Below are 17,065 nucleotides of genomic sequence, written 5' to 3' on the forward strand. Positions count from 1 at the left end.
TAATAGTCCATAGGCAAGCTACATTTTGCCTAGTAGCGGTTCTGTCAGCTGAGCGCAGTGCGATAAATTAATAAATAAATTTCTAGTCACGTGCCGATTCAGAAAATATGGGGTGTTTTTTTACCTCCACGTGTAGAAATACACGAAGAAGAGGGCGGGATCAAAACAAATGATCTGATTGGCTGGTTATGCGTCATCAGAAGCTTTTAAAGCAGTGCAGTAGAATCCACCAAAACAAACCCACGAACGATTTATCTTATTCCTTGAGAGAATCAGAACGGATTTGAGGATCATATTGCCAATATGGACCCATTTTATACATTAATACAATAGTTTAGAACAAAAATGTTATTCATGGTATGGGTTATCTCCTTTGATCGCGCGTGTCAACAAAGGTCTGAAGGCAATTCAATAAAAACTACAACAGGCTTGTAGGCTATGCATCTGCTTTAACATAATGTTAAATAAAGAAGTAAGGCCTATCTCTTATCATCTTCTTTAATCTTCTCATTTCTGGAGCATGCTGACATATGTCATGAAACCAATTGACTGTCACTTTAAGAGAATGTATTTACATGTTCATGAAAGGGGCGGGCGAAGAATATACTGGGCGGGCCAGTTTTTCAGAGGCAACACCGAAGAAAAAAACATTCTCCGTTAAACAGCAAACATTCATCGGATTGACTGTAATGAAACAGGTTGAAGGATACAGCTCGCCGCTCTGTCTTGGAGTCACAAGGTAACAACAAGTCGACAAGATACCACCGATCATAACGGAACGCACACTAGCTGGCGGTAGGTGACTCCGTTTTGCATTTCTGTTAAAGGGCGGATAGAGTTTGTCGATCAATTGCAACAGTTTAGGTCTAAAAAAGCTCGGACCGTACATCGGACGGAAGGACATTGTACATCGTTATAAGGTCTCTTTATCGTGACCTTAGTCGATGTGTGTAGTCTACACCATTTGGTTAGCAAAATTGTTCTTTCTCCACCGTGGATTGTTTGTATACTAAACTTCAGTCATGTGATGTGTGGGTTACAATTAATTGCATGAATAAATTTAGGTTAATTTGCTAAATCAGTCGGCTACCGGATTTACTTCGTGTTAGACAGTTGCAGTGGTAGACCACTGCACTTAATTCCAGAATCTTTTGTTTCAGCCAAGAATATTATTAACCACTACAGTTGAAAATACAAAAATCTCCTCGACTTCTTCACGCTGTTCTAATTAAATTGATTCATATCGACACACACAGTAGTTAATGCTCGTTATGTCTTCAGTAGCTTCACAATCCGCAATTCTTGCGGATTGTTTCTATTTACTTGTGTGATCCATCCGTAAAGGTGTGAAAAGCAAAACTGTGCAAACTTTCGGTGGCATGATTTCTCGGGACATCAGAAAGCACGCGGAGTCACAGACGGCAATTTTCCTCCTACCGAGATCGCAACAGTTAATTCTGTAGCGTTCATGATTTTTTAAGCATGCCGTTATCACATATTGTGGAGGTTAACATGTCAGTGTTTTAGAGATGAACGGACGATCTTTCATAGAAATATGACTGGGCGCTGCGCGCTCCAGCAGGCGCTCTGCTTTCCTCGAGATTTATTCAACTCAAGTAAGCGTCTAATGTTAAGACCATATTTCTGGGTTTATTTGAGGGAGACCACGACGATTCCATGGCTTACAATAAAGCCGAATTCATTTAACCTGAATATGTTACATCCTGATTTTCTAAAATACAAACATGCAGCACGGTGCCAAACTGTAAGCTCCTGGTTCCTGCACTTTCCCTTAAGGTGAACTTGGGTTCATGACCGCTTTTACACACTAGTTGCTCTCTCGATCTCCCCACCCCCTCAGTGACAGTGAGTGCTGGGTATGGAGCACAACCAGTCCCCATACCTCCTGGGGAGAGAGAATGATGGAATTGTGTGTGTGTGTGTGTGTGTGTGTGTGCCCGGCCACAGATGGAGCAGCAGAGGGAGCTACTCTCTGCAGCATCAGAGTCGGTCTGACCGCACTGTGGTGGTTGGCAGGCCTACCTTCTGCCACGGGCAGGGTGTGTGTGTGTGTGTGTCTTTCTGTCTGTCTGGGGCAGCTTCACCAGCTTAGTGTCGTCAGCCAAAAGGAACTGAAGACTGGTACTGCCCTGTGATTGAAAGGCAATAGATAGCTGAGGTCAGTCTCTCCAGGACCTGTAGAGGTCTTCATGGACCTGAGTAAGCACTAAAGGCAGGTGTTTTGTAACATATCCTAAAGGGGTTTATTGACCCCTTTCACTGGGCTTTTTACACCAAGCAGCTACACCACTACACTACTCTTCTCACTGACACAGTGGTAGTGTTACCCCCAACCAGCCAGCTTCTCTAACCTGCCAGGCAGTCAGCCTTCCCAGCCTGCCAGTGCTGCACACTTCTAAAGATACTCTGCTCTATTACAGTATGACATGACATCAGACAAAGAGACACTTTCACTGAAGGTGAAATGATTGGTGTTACTTCACTGAGTGAACAAAATACCACAAAGCTTCCAGTTTCACCTCGGCATGTTTGGTGCTTTTTCCTTTTTGAAAACAATAGATCACTGCCTGGCATGAGGCCAGTTAGGGAGTGTGTATCTCTGTGTGTGTGTGTGTGTGTGACTGTTTGTATGTGGAGGGTTGGAAGTCGCAAACAAAACTTGTTTCATTTCCTTCCTTCTCCATAAAGCTGTTCGCTACCAGTGATGCGTGGGCTTTCGGCAGGAACTTTAGTTTCTGTCAGGGAGGCGGGAGTTAGTGGACCAGCACTTTGCCTCTCTCTTGGCAGGAGTGCAGCCAGCTGGTAGTTAAGAGAGAGAGAGAGTGACCACAGGGAGGGGGGTGGGGCTTCTGAGAGAGATGCACAAAGAGAAAGCCAAAGAGAAAGAAGATACCTAGAGATGCAGTGTATGAAATGAAGAGGTGAAGAGAGCTATCAGGAGGCTGAGGAGAGACTAAGGTAGACAGAGAAGTGCAGAGGGAGAGACGGAGCTCGAAAGAGTGAATGAGATGAACAAAGTGGTACACAGTGAGAAATGGAAAACAGGAGATGTGTAGAGAGTGAGGCCAACCGATAAACAGAGAAACAGAGAGGCAGAGAGTAGGGCAGACAGACAGAGAAGGAGAGGATAAGACCACTCATGCGTATGTCTGAAGTTGTCCAGAGGGAAGCCTAATCCAGCCATTCGGTGCCCCGCAGCAAACCGAGGCAGATTATGGTGATTCTGGGGAGGGGAGGAGTCTCGGGTGGAGGGGTTGTGTGTGTGTGTGTGTGGGGGTGGTGCAGCGGGCTGGAACGGGCCGAGTTGTTGGACTCCAAAATCCCTGTTTTTGTTGACATTTGTAGAGATATTGGAAGTGCTTGGATGTTTGTGAGCAGATGTCACAGTGTCCTTGTTTTGTGTGATACTGATCAATTACACAGGTTGACTGGTGAGAGTTGATTTAGTTTAGTACTATAGGTGGCATGATATCACAATTATGTTTAAACCATATCTGGGTAACTACTGTTCGTACAAGCTAACATGAGTGATAGATTAGCAACTTGGCGATACTGAAGGCTGAAGTCCCCAACTTCCACATATCAACTGTATATCTACACACATGCATACACACCTGTAATTAAACCTACGGCCAAACAAACACATACATGCACACACACAAATACAAACACACACCTATAGGCACGCACAAGCCCATGCATACTCACGTTCCCCATGCGTGTGTGTCTCCAGGGAGACTACCGCTGAGCCAGCCGATGGGCGATGAGGAGAAGGGCATGTCGCGGCCCATCTCACAGCGCTGGGGAACGCCCTTCAGGGACGTCAAGTACGAAGACCCCGCCTCCGACGCCACAAGGTCACAAGGCCAGAACAACAACACGCTGTCCTGTGGTCTGCAGGCCCAGCCTCTCAGGCTCTTCCACGGTGAGAAAGAGGGAGGAGCCTGGGGGGGGGGGTCACTTACCTTCATTTTAGTGGTTGATTGTAGGCGACTTGTGTCTTTTAGGAGATTGATCCCCTTTTTTCAGTGTACTGGGTTATTTAAAACAAGTTAACTCCAGCATTTATTTGACTGGTGAAGTGACGTGTTTAGTGCTGTGAAGTGTTTCACTCACAGCACCTAATGTCAACATTATGTTCCAAAGGGTAAATGCAGTAGTCTTCAGAGTTGACGTCATAGTTCAGTTTAGTTTCAAGTTTTCATTCCTTTATAACAAGGCTTCATCACTCTAAATATGAAAGGGAACGTTTGTAACTTTATTTAAAGATGTTGTGGAAATTCACCAAACACACAAATAACGAAAGTTTATTTTTTGACTGCTATTGACAACAGTTTTGTTACTAGGTGGCATTTGAATTTAATAAAAGATCTCCCCGATTTGATCAAATCAAATATGAATGGGCCTTATTCACTAGGAGAGTACACATTAATGGAATTAAAGTAAACACTTTTCATGCTGATGTCACAACTGGCAGTCAGTTATGTTTCATTGTGGGGATTGACCATCTGACCATATCTGGGTGTTGTTTGCATACAGTACAGACAGCAAGACAACACAGAAACTAATTTGCAATTCAAATTATGTCCCACATTACGTGGTTTCCCAGGTATTGTACACTCTGTAACAAGTACTGGTCATAAGTGTTTTTGCATTTTCACAGATGGGCACAGAAGTACCGCACACACACATACACCAACACATACAAAAACATACACCAACACGCACACAAATTAGGCAACCAATTTTAATTGGATGTTATCAACTGGGATCTAATCGAATCAGTGTGACATCACTGTAATTGAATTGAACTGTTGGGTAATGCAGTCTGTTTATTGAGTCTGACCGCTTGGAGAGGTGCCGACTGTTGTTGTCTGTCTGGGACAGAGGTCAGACACACACAAACACTCCCACTGTGATCCATCACAGTCCACTGAGGTGTAACACAGGCTCCTCTCCTACCATCCTTTATTTAATCCTCAACACTTTGGTGCTTTACATTAAATATGTATTATTGTAAAAAAACAGTTTTATATGTATAGATATCTAGATATCTAGATATATCTATATATAGATATATGTATTTATATATAGATATTTATAGTTATATATGTTTAATGTATCTATATAAAGAAATGCATTTCCAGTGAATAGAAGGACAGATAGTACAGAGTCGGTAGTGTTGACAAAGAGAATAGGGTTGTCTCTGTAGCAGATGACACAGAGGTGATTGTTGTCCCGTACGGTGACGACACTAGCGCGTGCCAGGAGCGATGACTCGGCTCCACGCCGTCTCCACCCAAACACAGGGGTCAACGGGGTTTATTTTTTGTTTGTTGTTTGATTTTCCGCCTGCTCTCCCTCGTCACCTGCACAGAGTTTTCCAAGCTACTGTATCATCTGTCAGGGGCACGCGGGTGTCGTGAGTGGTAGAACCAGCTTGGTGGGTTTTCAGGCAGTGATACGGAGATGCAGTAAAGTAAACACAGCCAGTAAAACGGCGTGAAAGAAACGAAGAGCGCTGAGCCTGGGGATGTAAACACAGAGGACCGGTACATCAGGAAAGCTCGGCCAGTGTCTGGGAGGGCCAAGGATTTTCTCAGAGTCTAATCTGTACTGTTATGGAAGGAACATAAAGGGAACCCATGAACTGTGGCGTGTCCCTGTAGACCTGAGCACGACCTGCTGCTGCTCCTATAAACGTTAGCTTCCCTACCTCTACGCTGTGAATCTGTGTCAGCGACAGCACTTCAAATATGCCTATCTCGGCTGATTGGTGTGGTTGGTTTGTCTCATGTCATTCAGCTGTCTTGAAGACTCATGGCGTCACCATGACAACCACTATTTTAAATGTTTCTTCCCTTCCCATTTCCCCCAGCTGGCTTCCGCCCCCACTTCCCTGCTCGGTTTGAGCCTATGGAGGACCGGGGGGAGAGGAGGAACCCAGGCCCAGAGGACGAGGAGGACGAGGAGCAGGATCGGAGGGAGGCCGAGGAGGAGGAGCACTGGAGGGCAGAAAGGCCGGAGGAGCAGGCGGGGATAAGCACGGAGGCAAGGATAGGCCGCAAGCTCCGGGAGATCGGAGACCAGTTCGACCAGGACCACCTTCACCAGGTAAGGTCAAAGGTCATTTGAGTTGGGAATGGGATAGGACGATGGGGTTGGGTGTCGTATCTTCATAAAGAACGAAACATTTCCATCCGTCCACCATCCGTTGTTTATGGCAACACTACAGTCAGTATGGCTGTTTGAGAGGATCCAATGTCGAAAGAAAAAATGATCACTCATTTAAACACCCAGACCATAAATGAGCAAACTGGATAAAAAATACTATAATTGATAATATACACCCATACATGGCCATGCACTCACTTAGACTAGGATTTGCCACAACATAGTTCTCCGTTTCCTGACAGACTGTGTTTGCTCAGAGAAGACAGACAGGTGTCCTACTCTTGAGCTCAACACCTGCAGAACCAGACTGAAGGATGGTCTCTGGAGGCAACAGCTGGATGAAATGTTTGCTGTTTTGTTTCAACCGGTTGAGAAGAAAGATGGAGCAGGGCAAGTTGGTTGGTTCTGATAGTTAGAGAGAGAGAGAGCATGCGTGCGTTTATGTGAGTGGTGTATCACAGGGCCACCCACTGCCGCAAAGGCTTGTGGCTTTTTACTGCCGGAACACAGAAACCATTGTAAGACACATGTAACCTATCCAGTAATAGTCAACCCTTCCAACTGTCTCAGATGTGGGTCAATGAAAAACGTCCTGCTGCTGTAAAATACTGCTAACCAATATCACAATGGTCAAGGTTCCAGTGAATTATTGTCCATGTCATAACGCTGACAGCTCCAATAGCTCAGAACTCCCTCCAAAGTGTTCCGGAATGGTACCGTCAGGTTTACAGCGTGTGAAGGAGCAGGACAACAGGCTGCAGTGACAGTGACCCCCCCCCCCCCCCCATTCCCTTTATCCATTTGTCTCCCCTTTTTTCTAGCGTTTAAAATAAAAAAAGAGAAGATGATGGAGGCAGAGATTAACTTGGTGAGTCCTTCCTGTTGATGGACTTAACCTGATTCACATTTCTCTCTCCACTTCTTTCTCCACTTCCTAAAATATCAAACGTCTATCACTTCTTATCACCATGGCGATATCTGATATCTTATCTGATGGGATCTAATGTGTTTAGATGGTTGGTGATCTAGGAGGTGTACACGGCAGGAAATCATCTACGGCATTTGCAAAAAACCCTGAGGCACAATAGTGGCGATCACAACCCCTTGGTAGATCAATAGATCAATTGGCAGTCAGCCATGAGAATTTTCATCATGGAAATGTGTAGGAGATGGTACTAGCCCAACCACGAGCTATAGCTCTGACCTGAAACACACACACACGACTTCAGCTGAACTGAGGTGTTGACAGGTGACTGCCTACAGTCAGGCTCAGTGCCTCATGGGTTGGCGACACGCCCATTAGCCTCAGGCTTAGTTTACTGTGTTTACTCTCTGGGGACTGAGACGATACTGTCAGGGACGATGACCGTCTGGGCCAGTATCATTGTCCCTCTGGAAACCAACAAACAAAAGCCTGTCAAGCTGACTAAAGTATCATGGCAAGTAGTTCATGTCTGGTCCTCATCTTGTTGACGAGTAAGTGGGGAGGGGGGATATACGGTCTTATCTGGGTGTTTTCCATGTGGGCTGTGTGATAATGAGGTGCAGCTGATAAGCACAGCTCAACTGCGAAGGATGAGAGAGGACGAGAGAGAGAGAATCTAGTGGAGTTAGGGAGTTAGTTTTCAAGTGAGGGAAGGAGTTTGAGGGAGAACTTGAGAGTATGAGAGTTTAAGAGGGAGGGAGAGTTTGAAATGGGAAGTAAAATGTGAGAGCTTAAAAGAGAGAGTGAGAGGCAGAGGTAGAGTTTCATCTGCCAGACAGGGACCAGTGCTAGCAATACTGTGTCTGGGTAGACTGGGCTCTGTTTATATGCAAGGCTATAAATAGACAATGACTCATTCCTCTTGACGCAGCCAGTAACGTGACAGCTACCCACAATACCTTACTCGCCCCGCTGACTGCAGTGTGTGTGTGTTACGTTATGTGCTTGTGGTTTGCCGTGGTGTGACAGAGCAAGATAAGAGCAATCACTTTTAAATTTGTTCTCAAAGAACTGTATAGGTAACATTGTGTTATATCACCTCTCCGTTATCTGATGTTTCAGCTGGGTTATTGAGGAGTTATTCAAATACACAAACGGACATTCTTGTTCATAGCACGTCTAATATCGAAAGCAGCGTGTGTGAATGTTTTATAGTGTAGTGAGCCTCTTGTAGTCACCTCCCTATAAAATGTGTCACAGTTTGTCGGCTCGCGAATGCATGTGTCCTTGTGTGTTACTTGTGGGTGTGCGTGCCCGCGTATGTTTACTTGTTTGCGCCTATGTGTGCTCGTGATGACTTATGTGTGAATAGGAGTCAGATGTGTTTGTGTTTGCTTGCATGCGTTTTCCCATGCGCTCGTGTGTTGCATACGGTAACCAGGGAGATGTGAGGAGGTGGAGTGTTTGCGTCGTGTTTGTGGGGAATGTAAGTGTTTTGCGTGTCTGTGTAGTCCATGTCTTATCTCTTAGGTTTGAAGATGGCAGTCGACTACTCTGCTGTATTTGGTTACCAAGTGTGGAAGATAAGGAGACTCTGCTCATGCAAAGAAAGCCACAGTATGCCCCTCTGTCATGTACAGGATGTCCAACCGCCCCTTCTCATAAGCAAACACGCCCGGCTGTCCTCTCAGAATCCTGTCCCAGTTTGGTTTCACTGCTTTTGAGCATGCATTCAGCTTGTAAGACCAAACAAAAGAGCGTACTATTCCACTAAAGCCCCGAAAGAGTGCAGAGAAAGAAGCCCCAAGTCAAACAAGCCCAGGGTAGTATTTAAACAAGCTGCACAGCATAGCATTAAGACAATTAGGGACAATTAGGGTTCCATTTAGTGGCGCTGGCTCCTTTCTGTTCTGTCTGCATGTGCTGCATCAAATCGCCTGCGGCGGACACTGATTGCTAGGGTGGTAAAGAACTTCGTTCAGCTCTTTGGAACAAGAGGGGGGGGGGGAGAGACGGACGGAGGGAGGCAGAGAGGGACGGAACGAGAGGGGGGGAGAGAGAGACAGCGAGGGAGAGAGAGATCGAAACTGGCAGATGCTTATGCAACCCGTTGCAATCTACAGCCAGGCTGCTCAGAAAGCCAGTGGGAGCTTAGCTGAGGTGAAATGAGAGGGATGAGGAGAGAGATGGGGAGAGAGATGAAAGAGTGAAGCAATGAGAGAGAGAGGGAAAAGGAGAGTGTCTTTGCGGGAGGTTCTTCATGTCTCTGGTCCTGGAGGGCTTCTCTTCCCCAGCACAAGTGACAGATTTAGGATGGGGAGTTGTGCCAGCTTCCTTTCCAGAGCGAGGGCCTTGTTATAATAATTACTCTGGTAACTTCTCCATCAGGAGGGACAGACAAGTGATGAAATACGTGAAGCTTTCTTTGAAATACAGACCAGCACAGAGATTGTTTATAATCAGGCAGAGAACCTCATGTCTAATTTGGGCAGAACTGGTGTACATCAACCAAAAAGCCATAAAGAGAAACCACATATTAAATGTAGGTATCATTTAGCCTCCAACCCCTCCCCCACCTGCTTATTTGGCTCCTTTCTCTTTCTTTTCCTCACTTTCTCTTCCTCTTTCTCACACTCTTTCCTGCCTATGCAGTAGCCTGATGTCAGCCAATTATAACAGCACTACTATAACATGGACTTCATCCTGTTATCTCAAACCCTTCTAAAGCCTCTAGTCTGTCAGTTGTTCCTCCGGTGTCTCCTCACACCTCATATCTCTCCTCCCTTCCCTTAGGTTTCTGCCAACTGTTAGTGAAATTAGCCTGGCCCTTGTCTCAACTCCTTCCATCGCCTCTGCGTCACACCTATAAGCTTTAAACACACTCCTGTGTGGTGGAGCCAGTGCCAGATATATCACTCACAGCCCAGGCTCTACAGCTCCTTAATCCTATTAAGTGTGATTGTCTTATCGGCCCTGTTCTCCACGGGGCTGCTATGCAGCAGTTCCTGGCTGTCTGAGCGACAAGGAGAACCAGACTAGCTCGGAGGGTTTTACTCTGATGCCGGAAGGCCGGAAGGTGTTTTAAAGGTGTGTTTTGCATTGTGGTCACTGCTGATCCGCCTCCACTTGGATTTTCCCTTCTGTTTCGTTCTATTATGGTGTTTGCAGGTGTTGTTTTTCATGGGTCGGTTCATTTGATGAGTAAAAGCATGAGAGCGAGAGAGAGACAAATAAAAGCGAGAAAGACAGAGTGAGAGACAGGAAGAGGGAGGGAGGTATCTAGGTCAGTGCTCTCTCCCTATCTTTGGGTCCTGGCCTCTCCTTAGCAGCCAGACTGCTCTTTTTTGCCGTGTTGCACACTAAACACAAACTGCTGTTGTGGACACAACTTGCTTCTGTGTTGCTCCTAGACGTCTGGGTTCCACGGCACTGCACTTCACAGGCATCAGGGTGAACACAGGAATCACCCGGGCCCACACTGACTGTTTCCAGAAAGAGATGAACACTTTCATAACCATAAAGATGGGGGATTGTGATGTTGATTGACGGTTAAGGACTTCCATGTGGGTTCGACTCCAATACTAATAACCTTGGTTTCTCCCCTATCTCTCTCTCTCTCTCCTCAGTTCCTGAGGCATCAGAGGGACCAGCTGCCCATCTGGATGCGTCTCACCATGGCCTTCTACGGGTTCCTGTTCCAGAGAGAGGCCCCTGTACCCCCCCAGCTCAGAGGAGGGGAGAGATGAGGATGAGGCCCCTCTCTCCAGCCCCCTTGGGTCCACACTGGGCTCCCCTCCATCTTCCTCCAAAAAACGAGGGACCGGACTTCTATATGGCACTGTATGATGGAACACGGGTTTGGAGGTTTTTCAGATTGTTGATGGTTTATTTTTTTGTTTTTTGTTTTTTTATTTCTTTTTTTTGTTGACAAAGATTAAGATGAGATGAAGAAAGCGCTGGTCGCTGCTGGACAGAGACTCAATCACGTTTTCTTTCTGCCTCCACTAGAAGAAGAAGAAGCCATTCAGTTTGAAGAGATATTTTCAAAAATGTGTAAGATGAAAACTATTTTGTACAGTAAATAACTCTTTTTATTTGTGATTTTCCTTTTCTATCTCATGTCTTGAAGGACCTTCGTCAGTCTTGGGAATGCCTTATTCTGTCCAGTCACAGTAGGAAGGACATTTCTAAAACATGCAAAAAGGAAAAGAGAACAGGTTGATGAAATACAAAAGTGGTCCATTAGAGGACCGAGCTGTGGACCTGGATGTTCCTGTGCTGAAGTTACCCACTCTTAAACATGACGACAGGCACATCTCCAAATGTACTCTCTGAACAAAACAAAAAAACGGAACTGTTCCACACTGGCCTATTTGAACATGCGTGTCCTAAAGATTGTGGTGTGGAGAGAGGTCAAGATGACTGTGTGTCCCAGTGATCTCTACTGCAGAAGGGAGGGACAGTGACTTCACCCGTGTCTTTCACTGGTCTCAACCACCAGCGGTTTGAAATCCCACTCTTGTGTTTTCTGAGGCGGCCACATTTCCTGGATTGTGGATCCAGATGATTATCAGATCTGTCTTCTTGCCAGGATTAATGCATGTGTACTTGAATCTGTATTTATTGAGAATGCTAAGATAGAAGGAAAGGTCTGCATTCAAGTCAACCTGAAGATGTAACCTTGACTTTGGGCCAGATCTTCTGTTTGAGCATCAATTTAAGGTTTCTTTACCATGCTTAGGTGTGTGTGTGTGTGTGTGTGTGTGTGCGTGTGTGTGTGTGTGTGTGTGTGTGTGTGTGTGTGCATGCGTGTAAGAGAGAATTTATTCTGACCGAGTGGTTGTGAAAGCCCTTATTAGAAAATCATAGCTCAAGCACAAAATCTGTCCAAAGGTTTGGTTTTTCAGATCTCATATGTCTCTGTGTGGAGCTGAAGAGTAGGCAGCTGAACAATCACCAAAATTAGAAGCTTCTGGTAAAAATGAATCTTTTCTCAGCGCTTTTTCAGGATTTTTTCCTGCGGTTGGTTTGACAATCACCACAGACACACTGATCCTGGGATGTTGCACCAATGCGTTATCTGTGCTGCACTAGGGGTTGGCTGTGGTCGATCGGATTGTTGTAATCAGCAACCCGAGGACTAACAGAGCAATATGGTGGCCAGGGAAAGGTACACAAATCTTAGGTATCAATTGCATTTTTACAATCAAATTGGAATGCGTGGAAGAACATTTCTCTGAAGAGGCAATCTGTCAATTCAGACTGGATGTCTGTCAGTTCAATGAAATACATTTCAACATTTTTACTCTTTCCCCCATTCTCATTGCATCACTTCTAAGATAGTAATCACTTCTAAGAGTAATTCACTTTTTGCTTCAATGCTTTCAGATAAAACAAAACAGATTTTTGGTTGCTTGGATAATGAATTTTGCCAGCAGTGGCCACAAGCCCTGCTGTAAGCACTGACTGAATCAAACCCTTTCAATGGAAGTCCTTGGATTGCTAAGTAACAACTGTCGCAATACAGCAGCATTTCGGAAAAACAACAACCACCATTTGTTTTTTAATTAAACGTATTTGCACCAGACAATAACATCTTTGTAAAAAATTATAATATGAATATGTTTAAAGACACTGATGGGTTTACCTCTTCTGTAATAAAAAAATAATCTTCTTAGTTTAATATTCTTCAGGGAGTAGTTATTGAGCCATATAACGCCCGTCATGGAAGCTCAACGATGGGCCGATTTCATCGGCTTCTGACCAAATAGAATTACGAGTGGTCAGCACCGGGCTCTGGTTGTAAGTGTTAGACTGGTGTAGGAGAGAGAGAAACGTCTTCAGAAGCGCAACTTACTGGAAAAACTGAATCAAAAGTTTGTTTCCTGCAATCCCTGAACACTGAGCCAGTTGAAGAAGCTTCGACAACTCTCTCTTTCACTCACTAATGGTCTTACCACTGTTAACTACTCCTTGCACTTTCTGAAATTTCTGTTTCATTTCATTCTTTTTTCTTTCTTTTCATTGGAGTAATTTATTTTAATTTATTTTGTGTACATTTGGTCAGTGCTACTGTATAGATATCAAAATGTGTACAGATTCTTTGTTTTTCATAGTTGATGTGCATTCAGTACCATGTGATCTGCTGTGCCTGTGAGTCAAGAGGTTGGCCTTTGAGAAAAAAAAGCCATGTGCCTCCCAAACTGTGGGTCTCCAGAAATCATACAAAATGGACAATCAAAATGTACAATTGTACAAATGTGCCTTGTGAGCATCCGATCAGCCACACGATCCTACACTTTTAACGTGAGGTAGACCGCTCACTCACTCACCTCTCCCAGATGTACCCATATGGAGACAGAGGCAGGTCTTGTGCCCTCAATAGAATAGACATTTATACCATATTTTGTGAAACGTATTAGGTTGTTTCCAACCTAATACGCTGACAGGTTTTCCATATCCACCCACCAGGGCACAGTCTGACCCTTGACCCTACTCACACAGGTCCCAGCCGGTCACCCTCAACTCCTAATATCAAAACAACTGTTTGCTATCAACATGCACTGGAAAAAATATACTTTTTATATAACTGTTTTTGTTGCACCTCTCTTTCTCCTGATCTGTCTCTTCTAGACCCTCTTCTATATCAAAACAATGCTGGATACACCTAGTTCGCCTAGGTTTTTGTGCTTTACCTGCAGTCTAGTTGGGATGTAGGGTTGGGAAACATGGAGGAATGAGACACCAAGGTGCCCAGTATTATTTGTACGAGGGACGGGGGTATGTAGTTGACGTGTGTTTGATGTTGACGTCAACACACTGGTGGCTATACAGCTATTTTTGCAACCCTCCTTTTAATTGAAACATTTGTGATAACGGTCAAACTTCAGTGTCTTTAATATCGGGCTTTGTTTTTTTCAATTCGGTTTTTGGAATTTTACATGAAGGGTTTCATATTCTCAATTGTTAAGTGCTGTGATTTGTGTTTTTATGAACAAAACAAAAATTAACTTCAGCAATTCTTAAACTTTTTCATATTATAGCAAAACTTTTGCATACTTTTGTAAAATGAATCTGTCATCAAGAGTTTTTGCCTTAAAAAAAAAAAAAATTGCTTTTTAAATGTTGTGGCATTTTTTACCAAGTCCGCTGTGTCTCTCTCAGTTCAAGGGCTTTTTTGATATAGATGTGTTTGAAGTAAAAATGCATGTCCAACATTCCTGAAATCTGTTTTTCTTAAGAGTTTGAATGTAACATAACTGAAAGAACCACAATCGATCTTTGGATAAGATGAACTGAACAGTCAACCATATGTTGAACTCCTGCACTGTGTTTTAGGAGTCTCTTGTCATTGCCTTCACATCACACTGAGCGCTCAGAACCGTCTCCGATCTCACATCCATGCGTGTATGAAGTGAGACCCAGTCCAAATGTAGCAGTTTTGTGAAACATCGGCTGTGAGATCTTGAAGACTTTGTTCTGTGCGCCCCGCACGGTTGTCAGCGTGGAACATGGGGGGGATGGGGTTGGAGGGGGGGGGGGGTCTAGTGCAATATGCTGTACATAAGAGCTTGGCTCTACAAATCTTACATTTTCTCAGAATTTTCTTTGTTGTTAAATGGGTACATTGCTGTTTTTTTTTCTTTTGTTAATTTTTTCTTTTTGGGGTTTTTCATTAAAATTTTAAGAAAGTTTCCAATTGCTTGTGTTTCCTGTTCATTTCTCACCTTTAGTATTACTCTCTTTGTTCGAGTGCACCAGACACACAATGAAAATGTCTTGAGAGTACGTCTCATGTTATTTCTCCAAGGAACCTTACAGAAGTTACCAATAAATAATGCATCTATAGAAATGCACTTTTTGACGCACACTACTTGTGTAATACTTGTGTAAATTTTTTTATGAAGTGACAAAGACTTGATCAAATGCAACCTAAACCTTCTGAGAGGACAAGGGAGAGCTCCTAACCATGAACTCTAAAAGGAGAGAAAACATATACATAAATAAACGTAGGAAACCTTGGCAGGAGCAACACAGTCATATCAGGTCATGCTGATTTACTTCCTATGAAACATTCAAAAAAAATTTTTAAGTAGGTCGCTCATCTTAATGACGGAAGTTTATACCGAAACGTGCTTCTGCACCTTAAATCGGGAATCGTGAGGAACTAAAATGTCAACAAATCTGATCCTCAACGGGAAGCAACTCTTTTAGCTGGCTGGTTGTTGTTAGTGTCAAGATCAACTCTGTTAATGACAGTCCCTGTGGAAATATTCATCCTTAAACAATGGAAGCATTTCATAAAGCTCTGAGGCTGGGGGTTTCCCCTCACACAGTGAGAAGAACTTATATAAGCTGTGATTCACACAAGTGTCACCTCTGTTCTGAGAGGATAATTGCCTTCAGGGTCTGACTGGCTGGTTTGGACAGACTTGTGCAGCAGGGACTGTTTGTGTGTAAGTGTGAGAGAGAGAGAGAGAGAGAGAGAGAGAGAGAGAGAGAGAGAGAGAGAGAGAGAGACTGAGAGACTGCAGACAGACATGACCCCAAAACTGACTGAGAGACTTTGAGTTCCCTCGTTAAACTAAATGCCTGGAGTAGTACCTCAGGCGAGGCGTGGTACCTCAGGCGTGGTACGTCAGGCGTGATACCTCAGGAGTGGTACCTCAGCCAAATCTGGTATCGTGTCTTTGGAACACAGATATAGGATGGGTTAGTTTTGTGTGCTGTTGTCGTAGTTATGTCACCTGTGGTGGACTTTGAAATAGTGAAAAGCAAATCACTGGTGTTTGAACAGTGTTTGAGCAAGGCTTCTATTTGAATAGCCTAGGGTGTTGAAGGAGAATGTCATGCTTTTGAACATACCAACATAAATAGCTTTAAAATAGTTATCTTACTGTTTGTGTTAGGGTATGGATAGGACACACAGTCCTTATCACCATAATTTGTCACACTTTCATGCCTGTTGCATAATAAGTTTACCAGTGTTCAGTCAGACATATGGCTTTTCTCTTCAAACCAGTCTGGCATAACTTCTAAACGTTAGTAAGTTTCTGTCAGCACCCATGAGCAATAGTTTACCGTAGTTTACATCAGTAAACAACATCTACTTTCTCTCCTCAGTACACTTACGGAATTTTGCAGTGTCAACACTATATGGGATGTGAAGCCCTGACAGCTCTCAGAAGTGTCAGTGTCAGTTTTATCTACGATGCTGCATGGAACATAAAACCCTGTTCAGGTGGATGATGCTGCTCTCTCCACACACATATACAAAAGCTGGTTCTAGGTCAACACTCTAGTGCTCCACTAGTTCTCCACTCTGGTTCTCCACTCTCTCCCTTCCTCCTTCACCCCCGCCCCTTCTCCCTCTCCAGCCTCTCATACCCACTCCTACACTCTCCCTGTCTCCCCCCCCCCCCAGCCTCCTCCCTCCAGCAGCATGCTTGGTCCCCTGGGACTCTGGTAAATAGAGATGAGGGGGGAGGCTGAGGGGAGGGGGGGGGAGAGGGAGGGGGAGAGGGCCTGCTTGGATCAGCACTTTTGTAGAGCCCTGAAGCTGCCAGACAAAGCCCTCTCTGTTCTTCTGGTGCGCTTATTGAGGGAGACACCCAGGCTGTACTGCTTATCTCCCCAGGGTCACGCCTCTACCCAGCCAGAGACTCTCTCTCTTTTTCTTTCTCTCTCTCTCTCTCTCTCTCTCTCTCTCTCTCTCTCTCTCTCTCTCTCTCTCTCTCTCTCTCTCTCTCTCTCTCTCTCTCTCTCTCTCTCTCTCTCTCTCTCTCTCTCTCTCAATATCTCTCTGTCTCTCTCTCTCTTTCTATCTCTATCTCTCTCTCTTTCTATCTCTCTCTGTCTCTTTCTCTATCTCTCCATATATCTCTCTCACACCCTCTCACTCTCCTAGTTTGTTAGTTAACCCCTTCCTTCCTGGAGTCTACACCG

At 44.5% G+C, this 17,065-nt stretch overlaps 1 protein-coding gene across 2 annotated transcripts; it reads left to right on the forward strand.

Moving 5' to 3' along the window:
• Nucleotides 1-644: 644 nt before the first annotated feature.
• bmf2 (BCL2 modifying factor 2) lies at nt 645-14,814 on the forward strand. Of its 2 annotated transcripts, none has more exons than XM_062467334.1 (4): nt 645-739; nt 3,755-3,946; nt 5,900-6,135; nt 10,747-14,814. In XM_062467334.1, the coding sequence occupies exons 2-4, from the start codon at nt 3,778-3,780 to the stop codon at nt 10,864-10,866; spliced, it is 525 nt and encodes a 174-aa protein (XP_062323318.1). In that variant the 5' UTR covers nt 645-739; nt 3,755-3,777; the 3' UTR covers nt 10,867-14,814. The 2 variants fall into 2 exon arrangements, with proteins under 2 accessions (XP_062323318.1, XP_062323317.1); XM_062467333.1 differs by having other exon boundaries at nt 648-795.
• The last annotated feature ends 2,251 nt before the right edge of the window (nt 14,815-17,065 follow it).

This window comes from Osmerus eperlanus, chromosome 8 (assembly GCF_963692335.1).
Source record: "Osmerus eperlanus chromosome 8, fOsmEpe2.1, whole genome shotgun sequence".
Classification (NCBI taxonomy): Eukaryota; Metazoa; Chordata; class Actinopteri; order Osmeriformes; family Osmeridae; genus Osmerus; species Osmerus eperlanus.

Excerpts from the sequence above, each read along its gene's own strand:
- bmf2 (XM_062467334.1), top strand. The coding sequence starts at position 3,778 with ATGGGCGATGAGGAGAAGGGCATGTCGCGGCCCATCTCACAGCGCTGG. Across the intron at positions 3,947-5,899 it reads GCCTCTCAGGCTCTTCCACG|CTGGCTTCCGCCCCCACTTC; the intron begins GTGAGAAAGAGG and ends CATTTCCCCCAG. Across the intron at positions 6,136-10,746 it reads ACCAGGACCACCTTCACCAG|TTCCTGAGGCATCAGAGGGA; the intron begins GTAAGGTCAAAG and ends CTCTCTCCTCAG.